At 31.8% G+C, this 27,880-nt stretch overlaps 1 protein-coding gene across 1 annotated transcript; it reads right to left on the bottom strand.

Annotated features, from left to right (window-relative positions):
• Nucleotides 1-982: 982 nt before the first annotated feature.
• LOC124365940 (4-coumarate--CoA ligase 1-like) lies at nucleotides 983-26,441 on the bottom strand. Its single transcript, XM_046822078.1, has 9 exons — nucleotides 26,262-26,441; nucleotides 25,460-25,658; nucleotides 23,560-23,863; nucleotides 13,207-13,366; nucleotides 12,229-12,328; nucleotides 9,743-9,930; nucleotides 8,137-8,361; nucleotides 3,976-4,141; nucleotides 983-2,063 (listed from the first exon to the last, which is right to left on the bottom strand). Exons 1-9 carry the CDS (start codon nucleotides 26,373-26,375, stop codon nucleotides 1,945-1,947), a joined length of 1,575 nt encoding a protein of 524 aa, XP_046678034.1. The 5' UTR covers nucleotides 26,376-26,441; the 3' UTR covers nucleotides 983-1,944.
• Nucleotides 26,442-27,880: the final 1,439 nt, after the last annotated feature.

Here is a 27,880-nt window from a genome sequence, read left to right as displayed (position 1 = left end):
TTGTGCATGTATCTGTCCCCTCCCAATATCTCAAGCATAATTTATCCCAAACATTTAGCACAAAAATTAATCTTTTGAATAATAAGGCATAGCTGAAAGATATTTCACTCCACTCCTTGAACTAGAAGAAGACGCTTTATGATCGAAATAAGCTTCTTTGGTATGTGTAAGTATATTCTTTCTTGATCAGGACAAAAAGGCAAACTATGTCACTGGAAATATAATTTATCAGAAGTGACCATACACAGTATGTACACATGTAAAACCGGAAATAATTTGTAAAAGTCACCAGGTGTCACCTGTACAGTCATCTGGACTATACTGATTGAGGCCGAGCAGTCTCACCCTCCTCTGCACCATGAGATGTCTGCCACAGCCAACGAGTTAACTTTGCAAAGTCTGTGTACTCCTAGTTGATAATTATGTATTTGGAATAGAATGTTAGTTATGTTAAAGGTGGGTATGTTTAAAGAACGTGGATTTAAAGATTGAGAAATGGTTCAATGAACTTTATTAGACGCAATGATATTTTCACAAATATAATCTAATAGTCTAGGAGCTGTGAGCTAATTTATATTGTATAAGCACACTACATAGTTCTCGTCAAATTGATGAAGGAATTTTCTCCTAGAAAGAAATTGCAACTGTGCAAATTTTAGCGTGAGTTGAAATGGAAGGGTATCAAAACATTTTAAATATTAAACAATAATTTTTTCTCAATTTATATATTTTTAACTTGACACACCTAGGATCAATCATCAATAATAGTTCTATCACCAGCCAATAAGATAAAAAGACTGAAAGTTGTGCTTTTCAGCCAAATAGTTGGTCTTTATATAGTTGGCTGACACTGATTTAACTTTCATTTATATGACAGACAGATGTTTTGGAATTTGAAAACACGATCCCTATGGAGCATCAACCATTAGGATCTATAACATTAAATATACATAATATCAAGTCAGGGAAGATAAACATAATATCATTAGTAAATTATACTTTAATTTGTTTCAATTGTAGGTGACGTTAGTCTATAGCATACATTGCAATACATATTAATTACATGTAGTTTTCTCATAGACCGATGTCAATTACTATACTTGGCGTAGCTGACATATTTTCTGTAGTTGTGTTTTTATAAATCCAATAATACACAACAATGTATTATAAAATATTCAACCTTGATATTGACCTATTACAACACAGAACAGACAACACATTATTTGGATGCCCTGTTGAGTGTTGTTTGCTGGAAATTTAGTTACAAGAAAAGGATGCCATAATACCAGTAAAAATTACCCCATTCAGGGACCAGCTTAATTTTAAAAAATTCCTGTAGACCAACAAACAAAATCCATGTCCTTTTAGCCCGAGTGTCACCTACAGTTGACATTGGTCTAGTGCATTCAGCCCGAGTGTCACCTATAGATGATGTCAGTGTATGGAGAGAGTTTGGCGCGACAACTATATTTGACGTTGGCAGGTTTGAGGTTTGACAGGTTTTCTCTACATGTCAGTAGCAAACGTGTTTGTTTTCTGAAATCTTTCATTGGGAACATGATTTCTCATTCTTCCATTTCTGGATCTGGATCTTCACCATTTTGCTTCAAAAGGAACTCAACTACTGTTTAATCTTGTTTAAATGTATTCAATTCAGATTTTGTTGGAGGTTTCTATTTTTTTTTTCACATGTTGAAGATTTATACTAATTTTATCTTACATTCCATAAATTTATAAATTGTCTATGGAATTTGTTGACTTCTTGTTTTATTTAAATTATTTTGTTCTCTCTTCTAAGCTTCTCTTGGGAGAATCCTGCATGTAATATCTTACACAATCTGAATGTGCTCAGTGTATGAAAATGTTTCACCACATTCGTAAAGCTATTTATAGAAGTTTAGTGCAATTAATAAAATAAAAGCTGGTGTAAACAGCAATACAAAGTCAATTTGATAACAATATCTCGTGAAGAAGTCTCCTATTAACTTTCCCAGAAGAAGTCCTTGGTAACTTATCAATGAAGTAAACTCCTCCATTCAACTTTTTAGCCTCCTCGACATGTTCTGGAAAAATAACAAAATAATTGTCAAGAATCAAAATATTTAGCTAATGACATTGTCTTTAAATGAAATCCTTTATATATATCCTATAAATAAAAATTAATGGTGAAATGTGTTGGTAAGCGCTAATCTTGAGAACGGCTGGACCAATTCGGTTAATTCTTTTTGTAAAATGTTCATTGAAATCCGAGGAAGGTTTTTATGAAGAAAAAGTTAAGAAAAGTTACCTGGAATATTTTGGAATTCAGAAAAAATTGTAGTTTTTACGTTTCATAATTCAAATTAAACTGGCACTAAACAGCTGTTGGCAGCTATAGTTCGACAAACTTTCTGAAACATCTGTTTACATTTAAATTTTATCAATAATAAGTAAACAGTGCTTGATCGGTAGTGTAATGCAGATAGTAAATAAAACATTAATATATAAATTTTACTCCAGATTGCGCCAGTGACGAATTAAAATCATCTAATGCATTAAATACTGTTATAAAACTAACCTTAATGAACAAAGTTATGAATGTTTTCACATAAGTTACTTTAAACTGGTGGGCTTCCTTGACATTATGATATTACATTTTAACAATGGCTTATGGAAAAACAGAGAAATGAATACTTACATGCCTCAACGATTCATTCTTTCCCTGGCTACAGTCCAAAAAACAAGTGTAACGCAAAACTTTAATAACGATTATTCTGGAATGTTGCATAACCTTAATAAGGATTTTCCTCTTATACTGTAAGTACATAAGAAGTAGGTAGGACTTCCCCCTAGGTCATAATAGGCTTTTCAGTACTACTTATGTGTGTATTTTCTTCATCAGGACAAAGCAAGCTCAACTATGTCAATATGATTTAATATTTGACCAAAATAGATATCCGAGAACTAGATAATCAAACGTATATAGTATTTTGATCGAGTGAATTTAAACGGTCTTAAGTAGGCACTTTTTAACTGAAGTAGGCATCTCGGTCCTACGTAAGTACGAGATATATTTTTTCTTCGTCAGAACAACAAGGCAAACTCTACTATGGTACTAAAATATATGACAAGGACTGAAAATATACGCTTTTTGACCGAAGTAAGTTTCCGAGATCTGTGTGATCCGAGATTTGTGTTTTCTTGATCGGAATGACAAGGCAGATTCAGCTGTGACGTTATGTATATAATTAATTAGAACCAGAAACATGCTCCTACACGTGCCAAACATGATATAATAATTAAGTTAAACTCTGATGCTATTTACCATGAACTTAAATAATATCTACCTTATGTATGCCTACTTACGTTTTAAAAATTTTATAGGACTCCCATCATATTACATCATAATTGCTTTTACTAAGTAATATAAAGACTTTGGTTCTAAAGATTGCGAGTGAAGCCGCGGGTAACAGCTAGTATATATGTATATATAGTACATTAACTTGATCTCTCCACTATGCTTGTCTTGGAAGAATACTATTTGTAATCTTCTACAAAATCTTGATGTGACCAATCTAAAAAAAATGGTTTTATATCAAATGATCATTGACACAATATGGTTATTTCACTGGCATCAATAATGTACTTCTGGAACAAGGCTAACTCTCATGATGTTTGGCCATTTCAGTACATAAGAACCACTTGGTTGATTAAAGAGCTTATGTTTTTTTAATCTTAACCTTAGTTATATAATCTACAATCATAAACTATCTGACTCACAATTAGAACAAGTTGGTTATTTGAAAGACATAGTTTGTACCTTTAAACGCTGCAGCCTCCTTTCTGTGATTCACATTTAAAAATGATGTCACAAAAAATCACTAACTAAATTTGTTACTATTCTCTCAAAAGTTATAAAAGTCACACTACTACAGGTTATAAGGGTAGAGCTTGAAAATATATGCTGTGAAGTAGAGTTGTAAAAATATTACTTGCCTCCAACAAAAGCCACAATCTCTTCACTTGTGACATCACATTTTGATCTCTTCACCACTAGCGCTGAAAGTTGGTGGGAACTTTCCGGGTGGGGTTTTGAGATGACAGCAGCTTCAAGAACTGCAGGATGGGATTTGAGTATGTCTTCTACGTCTGACACCGATATCTGAATCAATTCTCACATCATTGCTGCTACAAATTGTGTACCATATTCATTCTACTATATTATTGTAAAATAAAGAATCAAATAATATACATGGATAAATGTTATAAGAAGATAAGGAGCTATGTTTAGCTGAGTTACAGTTTTGAAAGTCAGTTGAAATTAGCTCAGTTTTGAAAGGGCTTCAAATGCCCTGATTTGTGAACCACTGTATTGGTTTGTTTTTTTTTCAGCCATATTCTTTATTTGTTTAAGAAGAACAAACTGAGTTGGTGTGCTTTCAGTCTGTTTTTCAAACCATCTCATCAAATTCTCTGCTGCCATAAAAGCAGTTCAAAGACAGGGAGTATTTGTTGTTTTATACAAGTACTGTACACATTAAAAAGTATTTTTTCCCAAGAATTGAATCTGGATTATCATCAGTCCACATTCTTGACATCCGAGTTATTTTCGCTATACAGTATACATATTTCTATACTATTCAAAACAGAAATATTTGTTTATCATGTGCATTAAATTGTAAAGAATACTGAAATCACATTTTTTTTATAATGGCTATAGACCAAAATTTAAATTGGAATGTCCATGTAAAAAATCTGGTAAAAGTTTCTTCTAGCATTTATTTTCCTGAGAAGACTTTTGTCAATTATTATATTAATTTGGAAACTCTAAAAATGTTTATTCTGCCTATGTTCAATATTATTTTTATATTAAATCTGAACTAGATGAAATTTGTTTTGTTGTATATAGCTTGAAATTTTAATTATAAGAGCACTACTATGCTAAACTAACTTTTATTAGATTGTTTTATTAGATGAAGAATATCTAACATGGACTCCATTCTTTGTATATGAATATGCAACATACGAATAAAGATTATCTTCATTTCATTTCAACCTAACTGACTTTCTATTCATCCTAGAAGCAAGGTTCACTTCTAGCTGCATTATATCTTCCAATTCTAGAACACACACTAGGAACAGCAAAAACTATTGTCACTTAAATCTAGGCAACCTTTTGTATGTCTAGGAGTGTTGTAACTAACTCTACGAGGGGTATTAGAAAAATAAGGTTCCCTATGCCGCCGAGACAGAATGCGATATGTTTGGAGGAATCTGGCAACACTGTCTTACTCTTCAGCGATCCCTCTCTCTATCCATACCACTCGCGCCTCGCTACTTCCAACAGTGACGGCCTAGCTGCCTTCGAAGATGGAGCTCCCTATCGTTGTTACCGCCAGATGCTAAATTCGTTCTGTGATACGTTTTTTAAATGCAAAACAGATTTCACCTATTGAAATTCATTGTCAGTTAATCGAAGTTTATGGGGAAAACTGCATACCTGTTCAACGCGTTCGGAAACGGTGTAGAGAATTCAGTGAAGGCTGCATGGAAATTCACGATGAAAACCGAAGTGGACGGCCTTCAGTTCAAGTCATGACAACTGTCTTTTGGACCAGGAAGGGCCTGCTTTTGATCGACTTTTTGCCTCATGGAAAAACAGTAAACTCTGACAGATATTGCGACACATTAAGAAAACTGAGACGCAAGATCCAGAACCGCCGGAGAGGAAGATTGTCCAGTGGTGTGAGGCTTCTCCATGACAACGCTCGACCTCATGTCTCACGTCAAACTCAAGAACTGCTGACAAATTTTGGCTGGACTATTGTGCCCCATCCCCCCTACAGCCCAGACCTAGCCCCAAGTGATTATCACTTATTCCCAAAATTAAAGGAACACTTGGATGGCCAACGCTTCAGTACCGATGATGAAGACCGATGATGAAGATCTTCCTCACAAGGAAGAGGTTACTCGATTCTTCAAAGGATTGGCGGCAGAATTCTACAACATGGGGATAGAAAAGTTGGAGCATCGTCTACAAAAGTGTTTAGACAAAAACGGTGATTATGTGGAAAAATAGCTTAACTTTTAAGTTAAAGTTTTAAGTTGATGTACGGTATAACACTAAGTAGAAATATAGAGCTGTCTATTTTAAAAATTCATGGGAACCTTATTTTTCTAATAACCCTCGTATATATAGAGATTTTGGGATACAAGGGTAGATCAATAGGTCTAGTAGGTCTAGTCTATTACAGAGGATGGCTGATGGAGCTCCCTTTGTGTTCTGTTGTTTCTAGCCTGTACATGAGACAGTGTTGTTCCCTGCCCGCCTTTTCTAGAGAGGCTGGAATAGAGCTGGCCTCCTCTTTTTCCAAGGTGATATGACTGGGATATAGCCTGTGCTGTCCCTCCTCATGGCATCTCGACAGGAGGCAGCCCTTAACCACAACATATCCTGAATATTCTGTTACTCCAGAAGCAATTGCAAGTGTCCTTTTAGGACCAAGTGCAATGAGGGGTTTCTCATTCTTGTCCTAGACGAAAAACTCTTATTTTATTTTCATGCTATAAAACAGGAAATATACCCAATTACATTATAGCAGTACAAACAAATCAAAACGTTAAATAAGTGGTTTTAGTCCAAGTCCCATATCCATTGTATCACTGGAATATTTATAAGCAAAATAACTATAAATACATATTATTCTAAACGTTACATAGGCACTATTATAAATAAATAAACAATAAATAATACACATTCAGATAAATAACAAATACAGTATATGGTAATGACAATATCAGGAAATTAGTTTAAGAAATTAATGGAATTTTAATTAATAAATTAATAATAAATCAACATTTAATAATTATAGCTTGAATTTAAGAAATTGTAAAAGGATAAATATACTATGAAGGACTGGTATACAAAATTAATGAAATGCATTTCTCTTTAAAGATATTCAAACTGTCAAAGTGAACATCAATGTCGGATCCACCCAAAAGCATTGCGTTATAATCCCTCATCATCCGCAACAGAGGAAAAGACGATCGCATCACTGTGCGTGAGTGAGGTAAATTAAACAAAAACTTGTTTCTGCTGTTAAAGCTCGGTACGCGATAGCTGAGGGTCCCCAAACAGTACGCGTCATCCACCCGACCCCGGACCAGGCCCCACAAATGTACTTGCTCCAAGACCCGCCTCCTTAGGCTCAGGCTCGTCAACCCAAACATCTCCAACAGCTCATTGTATGGAACTAAATACGTGTAAACATTAAAACACTTGAAATATAAATATCTCAAAAACTTCTTTTGCACTCTTTCAAGCATATCATTATAAATTAAATGTGTAGGATTCCATACAATGGCGGCGCTTTCAAGTCTTGATCTGACCAAGGATGTGTGCAACACCATAAAAGACCTGATGTTTCTAAAATTCACACTCCAGGATAAAATTGAAATCTCCCACGATTAAAACATAGGAACTATTATTAATGAAATGATTAATTTGTAAACTTTCATAAAAAGCTTGATACATTGTTAAAGAAGCTCTAGGCCGAATATAAACAACACATAGGTATAACGATTTACCTGTAATGCTAGACAGTTTTAACCATATATTTTCACAGTTCGGTATGTTACACTCCAGGTTATGAATTCTGTTGCACACAATATTGGAATTTACAGCTAATAAAACACCTCCTCCACTAGATAACCCAGTTGCACCCAAATCTCTGTCCTTTCTAAACACATTATATGTATCTGGGAACAATTCACTGGTATGAACATCAGATTGTAAATTAGTTTCTGTTAAAGCTAGGATATCGTGGTTACGGGCCATAATATTATTTAAAACTAAATTAATTTTCGATCTGAGGCCTCTTACGTTTTGATAATAAATATTTGCTCTTCATCAGACCTGAGAAAGCCATGAGTGATGGATAAATATCAGTATTACTTTTGCTTTTTTTGTATATTTTTACTAGAGATCCGTTTAGGTCTGTCATGCTAAATAAAAATCAATTGCCTAAACCTCCTGGAACATAAAACCTTTAAACCTTTTTAAACTTATAGGTGGAAGCAATACTTGTAGATACGGTAACCTTAGTAGCTGATAACTGAAATTTTACAAAAAAAGAAAAACGAGGAAGTGTTACTAACCTTAGATCCTTTGAAATCAATCAAATCCTTTACTCGCCCTTTAATATAGAGGAAGCCATCTTTGTCAAAACAGCCAGCATCTCCAGTTTGGAAAAACCCATCATTATCAAATAGCTGCTTAGTCAGTTCTGGTTGGTTCCAATACCCAGACATCATCGCGATAGACTTGACCCAGAGCTCTCCCAAACTTTCGGTAAGTACTTCTACACCTTCATCATTCATAATCTACAATCAAAACTTACTACAATTATGTCAGTCACAGAGAATATATCACCGAATTTTGGATAATTTTTGCAAGCCAAAATATTCTTGCCATATAAAGATGTTTATGTAAATACCCACCTTTTTCCCCAAATCAAGGCAAATCTTAGTTTGTAAGAGAAAACTATCCAATAACAAAGCTATTTCCATTAGTATTAAGATTATGTTGATAGAGAATACCTACACAAATATGTAAAGTAGGTTAAGGTTAAATTTTAGTCTCTTAGGACGATTCTCTATCAGATTTCTGTAATTAAGTTTTGCAATGATTCAAAATTCCCTTCTTATGAATTAGTAATTGTTGGTCATACTTATTAACATATTTTCCTCAAAGCGTAATGCCATGTGATATATGTTGTACTATTACTCTGTAAGAATATTACCACACAATGTTTTGCTGCATTAGGTATTATACATACTTACTTCAGATGGATCATTACTGTTGATATAAATAACATGATGAATTCATTTATTGGTCCCCATTTAAAGCGTTGAAATCGTTAAATTCTTATACATCATTACTAATAGGATTTGCAAGTCATGATCCTATTAGTTCCTATTATATCTATTGAGAGATTTATATCTCCCAAATGATGTATGCTCACATGAAAAGCGAATTAAATTTTAGTTTCAACATGACCTTAATCGTTATATGTTACAAAACAGTATAACACTATGTTGCAAGGATTGAAATGTACTCTCTTCTTCAGGTGAGAAAAGCCTTCAGGCATTAAAAAAGGTGAAGGTGAAGCAATCTTCAACAAATAGGATTCTTCATTTCGTTTGTTCAGTGTTATACTTTACTGTAACATATAAAGATAGTGAATGTCAAAAATCATATTATCCTTTCAAACCTTCCATTTTTAATAACAAACTTTAAACAATGAAATTATTTTCATTCCTTTCTTCATTAGAAATATATGTATGTAGACTGTACTGGACATATTTTCCTAAATGTAGATAAAAGAAACCTTTATGGACAAGTGTTTATTTTATAAACATATGTAAAACAGAGTCAATAATTTATCCCTTATACTACACCTTATCACAATTATAGTATTTTTGGAAAAATTAGTTTGCAAATCAACAGATTAAAATAAATATACCTGTATTGTTCTGCCAGAGCTAAAATACAAGTCATAAAACAAAAGATTTTCAGATCATCTGGTCAGGGAAGAGAATTTTTCATACATAATTATTATTCTTGACAACTAATCAAATAGCACTTTATCATTACATTAGTTACTACCACTGCACTTGTGTACTTTTACCTAACAGCAAGTGAAAATTCTTGTTGCAGTTGGGAATGCTAAAACTATAACAGATATTATAACATAATACTTACTTTTATTTCAACTCCTGGTGCTAGGTATCCTGTTGAATTAATCTTGCTCAAATCCAAGAGATTTTGGTTCCTCCACGTCGTCAAGACTCCAGTTTCAGTCATCCCATACAAGCTTTGTACACCTGTCCTTCCTTGCAGCACCTTCTGTATGAACATCTCTGCTTCTCGCTTCAACACAACATCTCCTCCTGATAAATCAAAAGGTTTTTTATCGATAAACAAAGAAACATTTATGGTGGAGAGACAAAATTAAGCTCTTACAGATATATTTGTAATAAAGAGTTATTTAAAAGAAAAAGGGAAAAAGTCAGTGTTTAAGAGTGGGAAAACAGTGGAAATCCAAGTAGTGAAGGAGATTTGGATAATGTTGGCATCGTACCTCTGTTAATTTTGTGGCTTCAACTTTGGAAGAATGAGCTAACATTGTTTTATAATTTTCATGGGCAGCACTTTTTCCTTTCATATCTTATTTGGTCAGTCCAATAACACTGCATTACAAACACCCTTAACTGTTTTAGCCTCTTCCAAGTCAACAAAGATTATCTCTGAACGTTCTCAAGAACATTATTAGTTAAATTTCTCACCAGAAGAAACTGTCTTTCTTATGCACACTCTCCTATAGCAACCCATTTTTGGACTGTTATTTTGGTTTGGTGTGTGTATTTTATGTTTCTTCTGTAATGGATGATAAGTTCTATGGCTACAAAGCATATTTGGAATACACCACAGAATTTTATGAAAACATTTTGTTGAAATATGAGGCAGATACTCCTATGCTCAGTAAAGAGGATACAATTGCCATACCTTAATTTATTTTTAAGTTCATAAGCTCTATAATTTTAGAAGTGTTTTAACACTTTGTGATCGGGCACTGCTGGTCACTGCCATATCTTTGCCAGCTTGGTCGTATATAGTAAATTGGCTTTGTCCCTTGAAGTCAGATGTCCGGCACAGCTGGCACAGCTGGTCATTAATGTTTTCTTCTTCTTCCTATATGTCTAGAACAGTAGGCCATTCAACAAAATTAACAGGACTACTAGGCCCATCTGAATTAACAGGACATTTAAAAAAGAAAATGCCCCTGAGCGCAAAGAGTTAAATATTTTACATCATTTGATGAATCTTAAAGTTTTGATGACAACATTTTGTAGGATTTTTGCCACCATTACATGATACTAGATAATTCAATAATATGATTAGTACAAATTTATTCCTAGTATACAAGCATTATAGTTCAGGGTCAAGCATTATAACACGGAGTCAGTATCAGTATAAAATTTGGTTTGCTATCACTCCCACTACATTCCATTCTCCGCATACCGAAATACCATGAGGTATTTAATATATGTAAATACTATGAGGGCATATTAGGCAGATCTTCCTATCATTTACATCAGCTAAAATCCACTGGATGGCGGAGCTATTGATTAGCTACAAAATTTTAGCTAGATAGTAGAGCTACTGATTAGCTAAAAACTCTTAGCTAGATGGCAGAGCTATTGCTTAGCTACATACTCTTAACAATGTGCCGCAATTAAAAATAATGCTACTGTAGCTGCTGTCAATCTATAATAATCTTGATATTTTAGTAGAGTCTTTACCATGTTAACTGGAGTCCACTTAACAAAATTACTGATATTAATGTACTGTAGGTTCTAAGCCCCTCAGGGGCTTGACCTTGACAGTCAGAGTAGCACTAGTGATTTGCGTCCACCACACTCAATGTGTTAAGTTCATGCATCTTTGTTTATAGCCTTTACAGATAACATTAGTACTTGTATACTCTCCTCTCATATGATTCAGGAGATGAGCAAGAGGATAATGCAAAAGAAGAAACAATTGCTGCATCCACAGGACATTCCTAATTCGGCCAAAGTGTTGTAAAGGCAAAGTGCCTCAAGCTGTAAAATTTCATCCAAATAATTAAGCAGACAACTAAGCTGGTGCACCTTGATTGCAATTTTGAACAGAATCTCACTTTTTAGCAACAAAAATAATCCTACTAACTACAAGATTGTCGTAGAAGCCATCAAAGCCAAGAACAAGGATTAATAAAAGGGCTGTAACAGATGCTGAGACTGCATTCAACTGCCTAGAGTCTTATACACCATAGTTTACGTGTGGATAAAAAAAGGATCTTGGCATAAAAAATCTCTCATAGGTCATAGCTCAAAGGAAGGAAACCACCTATGAGGTACCTGCTGGAATAGGATGTGATGGTTTGACCAATGTAATGTTTTCAATGTTTCATCATTGTTGTTACATGGAAAAACTTTCCTTTCTAAGGCAGCCAGCTCTCTCACAACTCTGCTGATGTATTTTCTACATTAATTTTGGGACTTGTACATACTCCAATTGCCTTATCGTTTAAGGGATTAGCGTGCAAGAAAATTGGTTGATATAAGACAAATTCTCCACCAAAAGTCTTCAAACATGATGTGCCAGTGGCCAACCTCTGTTATACAGATACTGAAATGATATACTACCGATCACAACCATCGAAAGAGAGGACAAATCCAATTGAGAGAGGGAAGGTTCTTTCATGAAAAGGGATACCACAGATGCACTCAAAGTTACCCCGTTCACCTGGAAAACAAAAATAAAATTAGAGGCAAATAGAATAGTTTAAATATAGTAATTAACTAAGTACAGTATTAGATTATTAATCTAGTATTATAAAGTTCTAGTAAATCTGCCTATCATTGACCACAAATACTGATCGAGAACATCAAGTTACAGGGTAGGTCCTGAGAGGTACTCATATTTTCATTGATTCATTCACAAGTCAGGTCTAACAGTTTTACTATTCACCTGATACTAAAGCTTGTGATTTTTTTGCATCCCAACTTTAAATCTGACACAGGACATAAGATTTTATGAGGCTGAACAAAATGTGACAGAGCAGCTTTTGACTGTTTATTAAAGTTGATTTAAAATTTAATTAGGCTGTGGCAATGGCATTATGCAATACATGTAACAAGGGAAACCAGTCTATTTCAAAATTGTAGTCAAACTGTAATTCTGGAATAACTTCAGTCCAGGTCCCTTAAAACAGATCAATTAAATATAGGTATGCACCAGCCAAGTTCGTATAAAGTTTTCTTTGCAAACATTCCATGTTTCATGAAGCCTTTCACTGTAAATTTTGTAATCTGATGCTGAAAGTAGCTATCAGCTGGATTTATATTTCCCTAAAAAAAAGGTACTTGTCTCTTATAAATAAAAACAAGGAAGGAGTATGCCACAGCATGTGTCACGTAACGGTTTATGCATGCAAAATTTCCAGTCTATAAGTAAGTTTGTTTTCGGGATATTTTGCTTTACCCAAAAGATTCACTCTCTGAATTTCTCAAATGAACAACATTTAGTAAAACAAAGCCTTTTAAAAGTTTCAATCAGAAGGTAGCAATGAAAGATTTCACCTAAACAGCCTTAATGCATCTTATGAATTAGAGTTTACGAACTTTGTATCTCTGAATGAATTCCAAGTTGTGTGCAGGATCCTTAGAGTTGCTCAGGACAAGTGTGTAACCTTTGAGAAGACTGGAGACCAAGGATATTGGACTACTTATCCATGAGAACGCACTCATCAGCAAATATGACTCAATTGACTCATCATCGAACCTTGAAACAGAAATAACAATTGTTTTAATTCTACCTCAAGATGCCAACATACTAAGTGAATATAGAATAAAGAGCAATTATGAATATTTACATAATTATGGACAGAATTCTGTATTTACTTATTAGTGCGACTTATAGTTTTTGTTTCTTTAAATTTGCTCAACAAACTATTCTTCTAGAAAAATCACATTAAAATATTTGTAACATTTTCAACAAGCTTTATTACAGGTGTCTACTTGATATAAAAAAGCCTTAATTGATCCTTAATCATCAACTTAACATTTATTGCTTAAATTTTAAAATATCTAAAATTTCTGACACTATATTTCACAATCAGAGCCAAAAAAGAGTTCAGAGTATCCATCGTATAAGAAGAGCATCTTGTCAGGAGACATTGATAGAATCCAAAAACCCAAAATTCAGCCATCTGGAACATTTTTAATCTCCATCTTTCTCATCACATTTCTGGGATGCTGTAAAAATGAAAGTGGTGTGTCAAATTTTGAAATGCTGCGTGTTTTTATTCTGAAAGATCACAGTAATTTGAGAGGCCTCACTTTCCAAAAGTGAGGCTTGGATGGGAGGATAGGCTTTTCTTGCTTGGCCCCAAGCTATTTAATGACCTTCCTCTATAGATTAAAAATATTGTTTCTTATGATAATTTTAAAAGAAAACTGAAAGATTTATTTTAAAACCAAGACCCATTTAGATAACATCACTGTATTGTTATTGTGTTGCTGTGCTTTGACAGGAGTTGAATTGAAAATAATGTAAAAACTGAAGTACGTTTGTGACTATTAAGGTATTTGTATTTATTTATTTATTATTTGTGTGTTGGTGACATGGAAAGAGGTATGTTTTTTAAGACTCAGCTGCACTGTTGGACATCTTGATTTTAGCTCCTCAACAACAATGTTAAATCTCATACACTTTATATTCCCTTACTTTTATCGTAGAACTATGGGGGATGATTTTTCTTAAAGATACACTGCTTAGTATTTTTTTTTCCAAATAATAATAAATAGTTATTATTATTTGAATGTGCATCCATAGTTTTTTTAGACTTTTCTATATTTTTATTGGCAATTAATAAAAAGTCTTCAACATTTTTGGATTTCAAACTTTGATAACTAAAAATGTATACAATTTACAATAAACACTGAAAGTATTTAAATTTTTAATTCATTAATCATATCTCTGAATGACACCTCCAACATTATACGGCCTTTGGTGTGTAGCCCACCCATTCCTCCACCACAACAATCAATCAAATTGCTCAATTTTATTTAAAAACAATCTCTTCACAATCGATTTTATTCATAAACTCAACTCATTGAACTTCAAATGATGATTTTAAAGAGTGTGATTATTATATCTTGAAATGTTCACCCTTTTTGTATGTTTAACCTTATGTTATAATATTTTACATCTTAAGAAGGCAAATATCATTGAAGTGTTTCTGTTTCTTTTATCCTAATAATATTATAAATGGGAAAGTGCCTTTGTTTGATTGTTTTGCATTAATGCGTAAAGTATTCAACAGATTGTACCGACATTTCTTATAGTCCTTGGGATGAATATAGGTGTATTCTTATATCAAAAATACCTCCAGGCTATGCCCCACTGGTCTTTAAAGTAGCAAAAAGTCCCATCTTGGTCTCTAAAGATGTGAAATATTAATTAAAAGAGCATGGTCATGTAATCAACTGTTCTGTGTCAAAATTGTTTATTATTTTAAATTTTTTTACATTTATAGTGAGTAAATTCACTAAGGAATAACAAATAGTTTAATACCATTGTAGATTTCAGCGATTAGGTAAGTCCTACTCATCTACCTTACAAAATGCCCTAAAAAATAAGATAGTCAGTATTTGACACCGAAGACTCCCTTTGAAGCAGTCACATTAAAGTACACTTAATGTGCATCCACACATGTACAAACTGTGTACTCTCATTGTTGTACAACAATGCTAGATGAAAGTTCACTGGACTGTGCTTTTGAAGTAATGTATCAATTCCAGCTCTAAATGTTCTAAACCATATTCTAGAGTTGTGTTGAGTGAGTGCTAAGTGATGACCATCCCCTGGTGCTGTGTTTTTTTGGATCTGTGAAGATTTTGGAGTGGAAAAGGTTACCAAAACGGTGACTATAGTATTTGTTTTGTACAGTCAATAAAGTCTCTTAAATAGACTGAAAAATTAAATTTTCAGTTTTTCATTCGACACAATAAAATTTATTCACTTTATATATACAGACCTAACGTCTGAAACAGTGAACTTGCATTTTTGCATTATTTTTAAATTTCCAAAATTTGGATCTGTGAAGATTTTGTGTTAATGAAACCTGACAAAATAATAAGCCATTAAATTAAAGGTTAACTTATTACTAGTGTTAAATTACTACAGTTATTTATAGAATCAAATAAAAAGTCAGAACCTAGGCTTACCTGGATTGTACAGATAACTATAAATAAAACAATACTAGACTTTCAATAATACTTGTGCACAACACTGAAACAATAATAATAATTAAAATAAATTAATTTTATTTCATCACTGTAGTTAAAATGTGGACTGATTGTAGTGTTGAATATAAATTACATGCTGTTTGAAAGGACCACATGTTGAACTGGATCTGACAGGAGGAAGAGAGGGACTGTTGTCAATACCAGCCGTTAATCAGTTCAAGAGAAATTAAAGACCTCAACTGGTTAAGTTACAGCCTCAAGTTCTGGAGGTCGTCCAGTTCAAATCCAACCAGTAGCATATACTTTTTTGCAAGGCTGATTTTAACTGGCTACATAATATTTAATGTGTCTACTTGTACTACTATAAATAAGCTGCAAAAATTTTTATTATCATTTTGACAATTTTTCTACAAATTTCTGTAATCAATAAAATAATTTATATCTTTCAGTGTAAAACTGACCACTTATATATGTAACAAATAAAGACAGATTAATATCTGTGTGCCATATGATATTTTTTCGTCTTCCAAATAAAAGTGATATTTAAAATTGGATTTATTTTGTTAACTTTTAATAATGAAAACTGTCTATGACTCTAAATCCAAAGACCAAGAAACAAAATATCCTTGTGGAATTTGCCATAAAAATGTCAGGTATGGAGCGTTGGGCTGCAGTGGACAATGCAAAATGTGGTTTCATCTAAAATGTTTGAAATTTGCATACTCGGAGGTGAAGAAACTATCAGAGAATGAGAGACAATGTTGGAAATGTCCAAATTGTATAAATATCGTACAAAAACAAAATTTTAGAGCTCTGCATTGAACCCAGATCTCTCTGAAAGAATAACACAATGACAAAATGGAAATCAGGATCTTGAAACCTCATTAAATCTTGGCAGCTGAGCTAGGAAGTGCTCTTCTCCAAGAAAACGAAAATCTAAAACAAGAGCTACACAATGAAAAGTTAAGGAAGTCACAGAATGAAATAGAACTCGAGGATAAACTTAAAGAAACTGAATACAAAGTTGAACAAATAACTACAGAAGAACTATGAAGAAAACAAAAGGTTAAAAAATGAAATCGATGTTTTAAAAAATAAATTAATAAACTTGGAAAATAAACGTGTAGAGCTAACTAACACTTATGAAGCAATGGAGAACGAAATCAGTAAAACATTGCAATAACTATAAAAAATAAAATTAAAAAATGTCTGACACAATAAGAACATTGGAAAATGAAAAAAAATCAAGAAAAAGTGACAGTTCAATGGTAGAAAGAATGAAAATCTAATAAATAAACTACTGAAAAAAGAAAAAATGTACAAGGAAGAAATTAAAGACCTCAGAGAAATAAATAACAAACTGCACATGTACAAGCCTCTCAAGAAAAGAATGTTACAGTGGCACAGTCTAACACCGAAAAATAATGTATCTGTAGCCCTGTCTCTGCTTGATGGTGAATGGGTTACAGATGATGCTATAACTATATATTTATGATCTACTTAAATACTACTATAGACCAAAGAAAAATCTGTTTGATGCTACCAGCCATTGTACTTATTTTGAAACATTCTGACACCATTGAAAATGTTTTAGAACCTTTAAAATTATATGAAAAAAATCCTACATATTGATGCCAATAAACGATTCTCATTTTTCCATCGGAGACCCTCTTGTTACAGACAGTAAAGGATCAGGAACCCAAAACATTTGGAGTATGTTACTTTATGCAAGAAAAGAAAAACAATTTTTGTATTTTTGACTCTTTGGGTACTTACAACCTCAAAGTAGCTGAAGCGGTGGCAGCGAAATTGCTCTTACGCATTGGTATGACTGAACAAGTGAAAATAAAGCTATGTACAATAACAAAGCAGAACAATTCTTATGATTGCGGATTACATATGCTGCTAGTGGCAGAAATTGTTACTGGCTCACATTGCGGACACTGGATCAGTGGATACAGACTTTGAAATTCCAAGATTGTATGAAATTGATGTGTGGACCAAAAGAGCCTCAACTTGCTTCAATACTGCACAACACGAGGTCTTCTAGTAATATCAAAATGTCTAGCCCCAATAATTCTAAGTTCAGCCAAAACTAAACTGAAAAATAAATCAAATAATAAGATTGTACATAGTGAACCGGCAGAATAATGAGATGAACCGTGCGTTTCTTTTACTCAGAAGTCTCAAGCCTGTCTAGTCAAACAAAAAAATATGGAAATTGGACACAGGTTAAGAGTGGCAAGAGTGTGAAAACAAACACAAAATTAAATGAATACCCTATAACTCTTACTAACAAATATGAATGTCTCAGAAATGAAGATGAAGAGGAGATTGATACCCAAGAAGCGGCATAGAGCCGGAACATTGTAGAGGCAATATTAAACAGTCTAAGTACTATTGGGAAAATCCTACATATACATATAAAAAAGATAAGCAAAAGGAAGTCAATGCTCTTGTTTTAGGGGACTCTATGCAGAAGCATGTATCAGTGCCAGACACAGAATTAAAATTCTATCGGGGAGCAACTGCTGAACAGATGTGTCAAAGACTTAAAAATGTGAGTACGATTGCAAAAAAACCCGAAAACTGTGGTGCTACATTTTGGTTCAAATGACTTGGATTGTCTTGGAAGTTCAGAAGATGTAATGGGAGCTATGTGTAAATTAATTAAAATAGCCAAGAAAACGTTCAGTGGTAAACCAATAATTGTAAATAGTATAATTGCTAGAAGAAATACTCCACAATCCTTGTTGCAAAGAACAAACCAAAATATTAGGTGGCATGTAAAGAACTAAAAGCAGTCTATTTGGATGTTGGGAAGTACATTAATGACTCCTGCCTTTCAAGAGATGGAGTCCACCTAAACAGAAAGGGTTCTATGACTGTCAGCAAAATAATAAATAAAGCAATATTGATATGTGGCTCAGCCAAAATTAAAAATTTTGTTGAAGAAACTCTGAAAATACAAAGTTAACCAATAATAATGCACACAAGATAAACTGACTAGCACCAAAAGTATTACAGTAATTGAAGCCAATATGTCAAAGGAAATAAAAAAAAAATAAAGATAACAGATCAGTGGCATTCTCACACTGCATATCAAGCGACTTGAATGACGAAAAAAACATGAGTGCCGGTGTTGCAGTGGTATTTAAGAGTCAGTTTGGGAAACCTACACAGTCAAACTGTATAACCAGCCATCTAGCCTGCCAACAATCACAAAATGGAGCCACTATATACAGTTTAATAACCAAACCAAAATATTTTATGAAACCATCAAAAAGCGACTATGATGAGGCATTTGAACAACTCACTGCTGATTTCAAAAACAAAGGTCTTCAAACATTAGTCTGCTCACCGATGGGATGTATGTGGGACAAAATAACAATAGGTCACTTCATTGAAAATATTTTTGAGTTCCAGAATGCAACTAATGCCCAAATTAAAATCATTGTTTTTTTAATGAAAAATCCCAAAGAAGCTTGAGAAAATGGTATGACTCACAAGGATTTTCTGAAAAAAATTCAGGATACTATTAGTACCAGACAGTTTACATAAAATAGTGGAAGATAAAAAAAAGACAGCACCAACTGACTATCTTTCTGCTTCAACACCAACGCCCATGACAAACAACCCACCATTACCACCAGGGAAGCTGGAAGGGGCACACACAGCAGCTCAAGAGAACCAGATGAGTTTTTCACTGAGCCAGCAGAGACTACACTCTACATACCCAGGGTCCTCGCCACATGACAACTCGACGCATTGTATTACAAGAAAAGACTGCTCTGAGGCAAATAGTAGTTTTAATGATAGCTTGTCATTCTAGCAGTATAGGTTTAAATGATTCTGTTAGTGGTGAATTATTGTTAAATGGTAGGCATAAGGCATGTAGTTTAATTAATAACTCAAATAACAATTCTGAAGATTTTTTAATGTTCACAAAACAAAAAGTCATTGTAAGATAAAAAGGAAACCGAACTACATACAAAATCAAACTTCATATGTAACTGTCTTCCATCAGAACATACAGCACCTGGCCACCAGAATTGATCCTCTGACAATAACTATCCAAGAGCTTGAACCTGACATCATAATTCTGACTGAACATAAATTAAATAGTGATGAAGTTGAAAAAACTTAAAATACCAGGTTTTGTATTAGCAAAAGGGTATGTCAGAAAAAATTATGAGGGAGGTGGGGTATTAATATTGGTATCGGAGCATTTAATAAATTACAAAAACAATTGTTGATGTTAATTTGGATCTACTGAATGAAGACAAAATATTTGAATCTTGTGTTATTCAGATTAAAATCAATTCAGTAAAATTCTTAGTTGGAGGGATTTATAGGAGTCCATCTGAAAATACTGCAAGTTTTTTACAAAAACTAGACATGTTTTTTAGAGATTTTATCCAAAATTTGTGATAACATTGTTATTGGTGGTGATATTAATGTTGATGTTTTGAGGGAAGGATAGAAAAAAAAGACTTTGTCAATACATTGAATATGCATGGTTTTTATTATACAGTTAAGATTCCAACCAGGGTAACAGACAACAGTGAAACTGCAATAGATAATTTTCTCACCAACATGAAAGCTACTTTATTTGATGTAGAATGTATAATAACATCACTCTCTGATCATGATGCTCAAATGTTCAAAAATAAAGAAAAATAAAAATGTTAAATTAAAAATAAGTAGAATTGGAAGAATTTTTAGTGAAAGAAATATAGAAAACTTTAAGAAAGACATATATAAGGAAGACTGGACTAAACTTTATATGGCACCAGTAGATGATAAGTTTACATATTTTTACAACATTCTAAAATATTATTTTGATATAAATTTTCCCTTAAAACGCTTCTTTATTAAACACAATAAAAACCAATGGATAGATTATGAAATAACTTGCAAACAAAAAGAACTTATAAATAAACATAATTTATATAGGAAGAGTAAAAAATAACAAACAAATAAAACTTTCTTTGAAGGAACAAAAAAATAAATATAAAAAATTGATTCAAAAAAAGAAAAGAGATTACATTAATAATAAAGTGGTGAATACAACAAATATCAATAAAACTATAATGGCAAGTGGTAAATAATGAAATTAGAAAACAGTAAGGAAATGTCATTTAAAAATATAGAGCTTAACGATGGTGGTAAAATAATCTGTGACCCTGTTTGTGTAGCTGATTTATTAAACATAAGTTTTTGTCGAAATGGTAAAAAAGCATGTTGCTCCAAATTTAAACAAAAAGTCAATTTCTATTAATCGAAATTCAAATTATAAAAGTAAATTTAAATGCAACACTATTGACTGTGATCAACTAATTAAAATAATTAATTCTATTAAGCCAAAAATGGTCGGCAGGGTATGATGACATACCTATAAAGATTATTAAAGAGGCAAAACATGCACTTTTAAATCCTCTTTTACATGTGGTGAATGTTTCTATAATAACAGGAAACTTCCCAACTCAATTAAAAATATCAAAAGTTGTTCCTGTGTTAAAAAAAGGAGACAGCAAAAATCCTCCAAATTATAGACCATTGGCAATACAACCTGCTTTATCAAAAATATTTGAAAAGACTATGATGATTCAATTAGTAGACTATTTTGAGAAGGGTAAATTGCTGGATTTGGAGCAGCATGGCTATAGAAAAAATAGATCAACGGTAACAGCATTAATTGATTATATTGAGAATGTGCTAGAAAATTTGGATGAAGGGAATCATACTGTTGGAGCCTTTCTGGATCTGACAAAGGCATTTGATAGTGTCTGCCATAAAACCTTGCTAGAAAAATTAGAATCATATGGTATTGAGGATAAAGAATTAAGCTGGCATCAGTCATATCTGGAAGGGCGACAGCAGTATGTTAGTATTAAATATCTAGGTAATAATGAAATAAGAAATATTAATTCAAGAATAGAAAAAATACAATATTCTGTACCACAAGGTTCAGTATTGGGCCCATTTTTGTTCTTATGCTACTTGGGAGGTATGCCACAGATTTAACAAATTTATCAAATAAAAATCATTTATGTTTGTTTGCAGATGATATAAGTATGTCAGTTTCTGGAAAAGATTTACAAAGTGTAATAAATACAACAGAATATTCAATGTCACAACTAAAATGTTACTTGAATGATAGAAATTTATTACTAAATTCTGATAAAACAATTCTAATGAAATTTAAATGTAAACAATCAAAATGAGATAAATACAATTGGAAATAAATTTGTAAAAGATACAAAATTCTTGGGTCTGGCTCTAAGTAATACATTAAGTTGACAAAACAAGTAGAAAAAAATTTGTCATAAAATGAGTTCTGGAATATTTGCAATCAGGCGGTTATCCTTCTTCCTAGAAATAAATGCACTGAAATCTGTTTACTATGCCTTGATACATCCACACATTTCATATGGCATTGAAATTTATGGTGGAACCAGTGCAAATAACTTAAACAAAATATTACATTTTTACAAAAAGTGGCAATAAGACATATTCTATACCTTAAAAATAATGATAGTTGTAAAGACCACTTTATTAACCTAAGAATAATGACAGTATATAGTTTATATATTTATAAAACTATATTACATGTCAAGACAAATGCAGAGTCTATACCAAGGCAACAAGATTATCATAATTATAGGATTATCCGACATACATAGGAATAAAATTTATAAATGACCTTCCAGGCTGTATTAAGAATGAGAATTCTTTTAATAATTTTAAGAAAATGTTGAAACAATTTTGTACAGATCATTCATTCTACTCTCTTGAAGAGTTTTTTACACTGTGACTTAAAAGTAATTTTGTTTGTATTTTGCCTACCATTACAAAACATATTAACACTATGGACATAAATATTTAAAATAATTATATGTATTATTATACTGTATTAAATATAAAGTATGAATACTCTAATCTGAGTCTTATGTTTTTATATTGTAGTAAAGGTAATTGACGCAATTCATGAACATTATGTATAAAAAGAATAAAGGAATTTTGAATTTGAATTTGAATTAACAATATTTTTATATTTATAATGAAACAAATGCGTCATTGTGAATGTACTTTCAACAGTACATTTATCAAATATTAAGTATTAGATCTAAAAGACAATGTTACTATCTAACTTTTACTATAAATTTAAAGACTGATATAAAACCCATCTTAGTTCACTTTTGACAGAAGTAGGCTTCTCTGATCTGTGATATATATATACCTGTTCGGGAAACATGGCAAAATCAAGAATGGAACAAAACATACTTAGGACGAAGTAAATTAAAATAGCTAATAATATAAACTTTAGTAATAAATTAAGTACTTTTTTTAGCAACAAGGCAAACTCAACATTGGTGTCGGAAATATAATTCACTCAAACCAGAAGTGCTCATACAGGTGCAAAAGCTACGAAATTGTGTTCAAAGCCGTGGCTAAGTGCTAGTTGTACATATAACGTTTGGAAATTTATTTCTTATTTTTCTTCCAAATAATTCATCGTTAGTAACGTAGTTCAAACGAAGAAAATGTGTTTGTCTAGTCAATCAATAAAAAACAATAATCACCACAACTGGCTATGGGAGATATGTATTTTATTTATCAAAAACATTTCTTTATTAAATGATTGTTCAAGAGTGGAATGTATATAGATAATTTGATGTAGCAAATAATGAAATACTGAAAGCCAATTTTGTAAATACTCACGTGTATCCAAGCCGTTGAAGAAGCAGATCGTTGATTTCTACACCTTTAGGGTCTCCAGTTGAACCGCTTGTGAACAAAATCAGAGGGATATGCTTACTAACATTTTCAACCTTGAATAGCTTGAATTCCTCTACAGATTTTGTGAGGGATCTAATGAAAGGGTCGGCCATTTCAATAGTAGCCACAAGAGATGGTGGAAGGATCATCTTACTTACTGACTCATTCACAGACTTCACATAAACAGGATCACTAAACACTACCTTCACTGGATGTCTTCCAATACACTGGTGTATTTTATTGGCATCTGGAAAAAAATATGAAGTGTAAATTCAGTTTGTTTATAACGAAGTTATAACTGTTAAATTAAAAAGATAAAACAACAGTTACTTGAGTTTAATATTTAATAAACTGTGACTTTGAAGTAACCAGCTTTGAATAAATATGGTAATTTATTTCTACATTCTAGATTAACAGAAGTCAGTGTTTATAAGAGAACAAATAAAAAAAAATTAATGTCTTACCAAATTTGATCCATAAAAATGTGAAATGTTTTTTATACCACTTATTATGATGTTTGTGTTTTGACTTGAAATTAATATAACGGGGAATCGGGTATAAATAATTTAACTCTAGTTAAGTTTTTTAGTAAATAAAAAATTAGTTAGTTGTAAATTTAGAGATCATTAACAGTATTATTCTTTAGAAGTATATTTTAAAGGTTTTGTTATTGCCATATATATTATATATATATATATATATATATATATATATGGCATAAATCAATGTCCATAAACAAAATCAGATAGAAAATTGCTACACCATCAAAGGCATAAATAAGATCCCTGAAGATTCAAACGAAAGCCTTAATAGATTGAAATTGAAAAAAAGTGAAACTGCACACCAATTGGTGCTTCAGACAAGACATCCAAGGGGTCTTAATTTAAGATAAATTTAGTTTTCGTCAACTTATTCACACACGTCATGCCATGGCCCATCAGCTGCTGATCTACTGTATTTATTTATAATGTTTGTTTTTCTTGTTTGAGTTCTAACCTAATGTTTTTTCAATTTATGTAAATATTTATACATGTATATTTATCTGAAGAAGTGTACCTAGATACACGAAAATTTATAAATGTTTCAAACCAATATACCATGGTTTATTTATTAAGAAGAGAATAACCTGTTTCTATAAATATATATATATATATTTTTTTTAATTTTAGTTATATTTTGAATTGTGAGGTTAAATGTAAGAATGGACCATTTATAATGCCCAAATTTTTGCTTAAAAAAACAAGTACTTTTAATAATTCATTTATTCAAACCTTAAAAGATATTGAAAAAAGTGCAAGAATAAATTATGGCAGTTATTGTGTTCACAATTATTTTCACAATGCTGTATAGTACTAAACATTTTGAAACAACATGATATTCGATCTAAGCTAATTTAATGTATAAGATACCATTCCATTATATGTTTTCTGAATATTTAATCAAAATTAGGCACAAGATATATTTGTGAAAAGTAAACAAAGAGATAATATTTTAATAATATTACTGAATAATTAGAATTGTTTCATATAATCCTGTATGGAATTGTTTGGGAAAGGCAAAAAAGAGAACATTGTATGATTTTATTAGAAAGAATGGTAAAAGTGAAAAGGAAATTTGTGACAGGACCTGAAATATTTTCAGAGAAAAGAGAAAGGAACAAATTAGAAAAGAATGAAGTATTTGAGAAGTAAGAAAATTAAAAAGACCGAAGAATGAAGGTAGAGAACAAGTGAGAATAATAGATTATGAAGAGAAGAATCAAGAAAATAATTTCACAATAGAAAGTATATAAAATAAGGAAGATGCTATGGGGAGATTTTAAAAGGAAATCACTAAAACCTACCTAAAGAATTAATTACGATAACTGTAGCTCCAGTGAATATAGTTCCCAGAAGGATTGAGTACGCTAGAATACTCTTGTCACAACACAGAACTGCAATGTCTCCTGCAGTAACTCCTGCGCTTTGTAATCCTACAGCGATGGATGAGCTTTGCTGCAGAATTCCTGCATAGCTCTCACTCTTCCCTGATTGAGCTTCAACCTGAGGATACAAGGTTTAAGATAAACAAATCTATTTTTTATACAGCAATAAGTAAGTAGAGTTGATATATTTTATTATGATAAATAAATAGATTAGATTAGGGATTATGAAGGAGAAATATATATAAAGATGTATATATATTGATTTCACATCAATATATTGTGCAATTAAATTCAAACTTACTTCTTCACTATTAACTTTATAAGAAATAAAAAATAGTATAACATTTTACAAAGAATTAGATTTTACCTAACTGTTCTACAATAATGTTCACAGTATTTATATGATAGCATTTGATATATATATATATATATATATATATATATATATATATATATATATATATATATATATAAAACCCATTCTTCTCTGTATCCGCCCTCTGGTCTCCAGAGAGTTCATAGAGATTTACACAGAATAATCATGTATTATTTAATGCATTTGTAGTAAAAATATTATTTCATAACTTATAAATTATAAAATTACAATATTTTATTTTAATTAAACTTTTAGTTAATATTAACCAATATTAAAAAAAGTTAGTTTATAATCTTCCAGCACACTAAAAATTTGTAACTCAATGTAATTCTGGAATCTTATTACCTGAGCAATTTGGTTACCACCTTTATGTAGACCATCAAGCAGCAGTTGGAGGACAGAAGTGGTTGGTGAGAATCGAGGAAATGCCTTTTCGATATCAGCCCCTCTGAGTGGCATATCGATCAGGTAAGAGCAGGCACTGACTGAGCTGGCGAGAATGTGTGCGGAATTGCGAGTAATGCTAACAAATTGAGACCTTGTCTTGTCAGCCCAAACTGACAAGGCCATTCACTTAGTGTAGAGCCTTTTTAGAGTCACAATAGTCTCTAATGGCAGAGATGTAAAGAAACATATAAAACAATTTGTTCTATAATTGGCTAAAATAACTATTATTCTAATTTTAATTTTAAATAATTATAAATTCATTTAAATCATTTTAAATAATTTTCAATTAATTTATAATTATTCTTATTTTGTACTTTATTTTATTAAATAGTATTATTATTATTTACTTTTTGGTTAAAATTGGTTAATTTTTCTAGAACCGGTAGTTTAAGTCGTAAAATCTCATTCTAGAATCAATTACCTTAATATTGAACGTGTATAAAAATGAGTTAAAACACACAATATAGTACTGAATAACTCTTCTAAAATATATTAACATAACATATAGTTTGTCATAAATAAAGTACCATATGCAATAGAGAAATAACTCAACCCACATTATTCTAATGATATATATATATATATATATATATATATATATATATATATATATATATATATATATATATATATATATATATAGGAGATGTTGTTATGGCAGATGTGAGTTAAAATATAAGCTCTAAATAACAAGAGTTTGTTTTAAAATTGATTTTCGATAATACAGTGTTTAGTTATTCTCTAGAGGGTCTTACATGACATAAATTCTTGATTCTTTCCATCTACTTTTGAATGTTGTATAATAAAGTGAGACACCGTCAGTGCTGAATTTACATATGGGTTTAAAGAACTATAGCTCAGTGTGGCAGATTTCGGGTGGCACAAAATTGTGGGTGCCATAAAAGTTCAAATAAAAGTCATAAAATATAGAACGAAAAATCTTTTAAACCATAGCAATAATATAGGAACGAAAAGGCAGGCTCTTCTAGAATCATAGTTAGAATTAAAATAGGTTTTTGCTGCAGTTTGATAGTTAACCATCCTTCTGCTGTATACTGTACATTACAGAACACAAATGAATGATGGTAAGTAGTACATATTTTATGAAAGTCTTATAGAGAAAGATTTATATTCATTCCACGTGTGCACATATAAATTATAACTGTACTACCTCTACAATCCCTTACATACCATACATACTTTTCAGAAATTTACTCAATCTGTTAAACAATCTCTATAATGATTGCATAGTGTTTAGGGGCTTCCTAAGCCTTCCCTTTTCACTGTGTGTTTTTCATAATTTTTATAACACAAATAGTATTATTTTTATTAACTGGATTGATTCAACATAAATTAGTATCAATTTACAAAAAAAACTGTTACATTATAATGATTTTATGAAAAATTAATTAATTTCCTATACTGAAATACATATAGAAATGATAAGTTGGATGTGAGTTGAATAAAACTGACCACTTCATTCAATAGTATGACCAGTTGTACAAAGTAAATTAACA

This window comes from Homalodisca vitripennis, chromosome 7 (genome assembly GCF_021130785.1).
Source record: "Homalodisca vitripennis isolate AUS2020 chromosome 7, UT_GWSS_2.1, whole genome shotgun sequence".
Taxonomy (NCBI): Eukaryota; Metazoa; Arthropoda; class Insecta; order Hemiptera; family Cicadellidae; genus Homalodisca; species Homalodisca vitripennis.
The sequence above is the reverse complement of the archived record's forward strand: the minus strand, read 5'-3'. Positions and strand labels throughout refer to the sequence as shown.

What these genes read in the sequence shown, in the direction of transcription:
- LOC124365940 (XM_046822078.1), bottom strand. Translation starts at nt 26,375, where the DNA reads ATGCCACTCAGAGGGGCTGATATCGAAAAGGCATTTCCTCGATTCTCA. An exon ending in GTGGTAACCAAATTGCTCAG is followed by an intron (nt 25,659 to 26,261) that starts GTAATAAGATTC and finishes TTGTATCCTCAG; the next exon opens with GTTGAAGCTCAATCAGGGAA. An exon ending in AATTCATTCAGAGATACAAA is followed by an intron (nt 12,329 to 13,206) that starts GTTCGTAAACTC and finishes TTTGTTTTCCAG; the next exon opens with GTGAACGGGGTAACTTTGAG.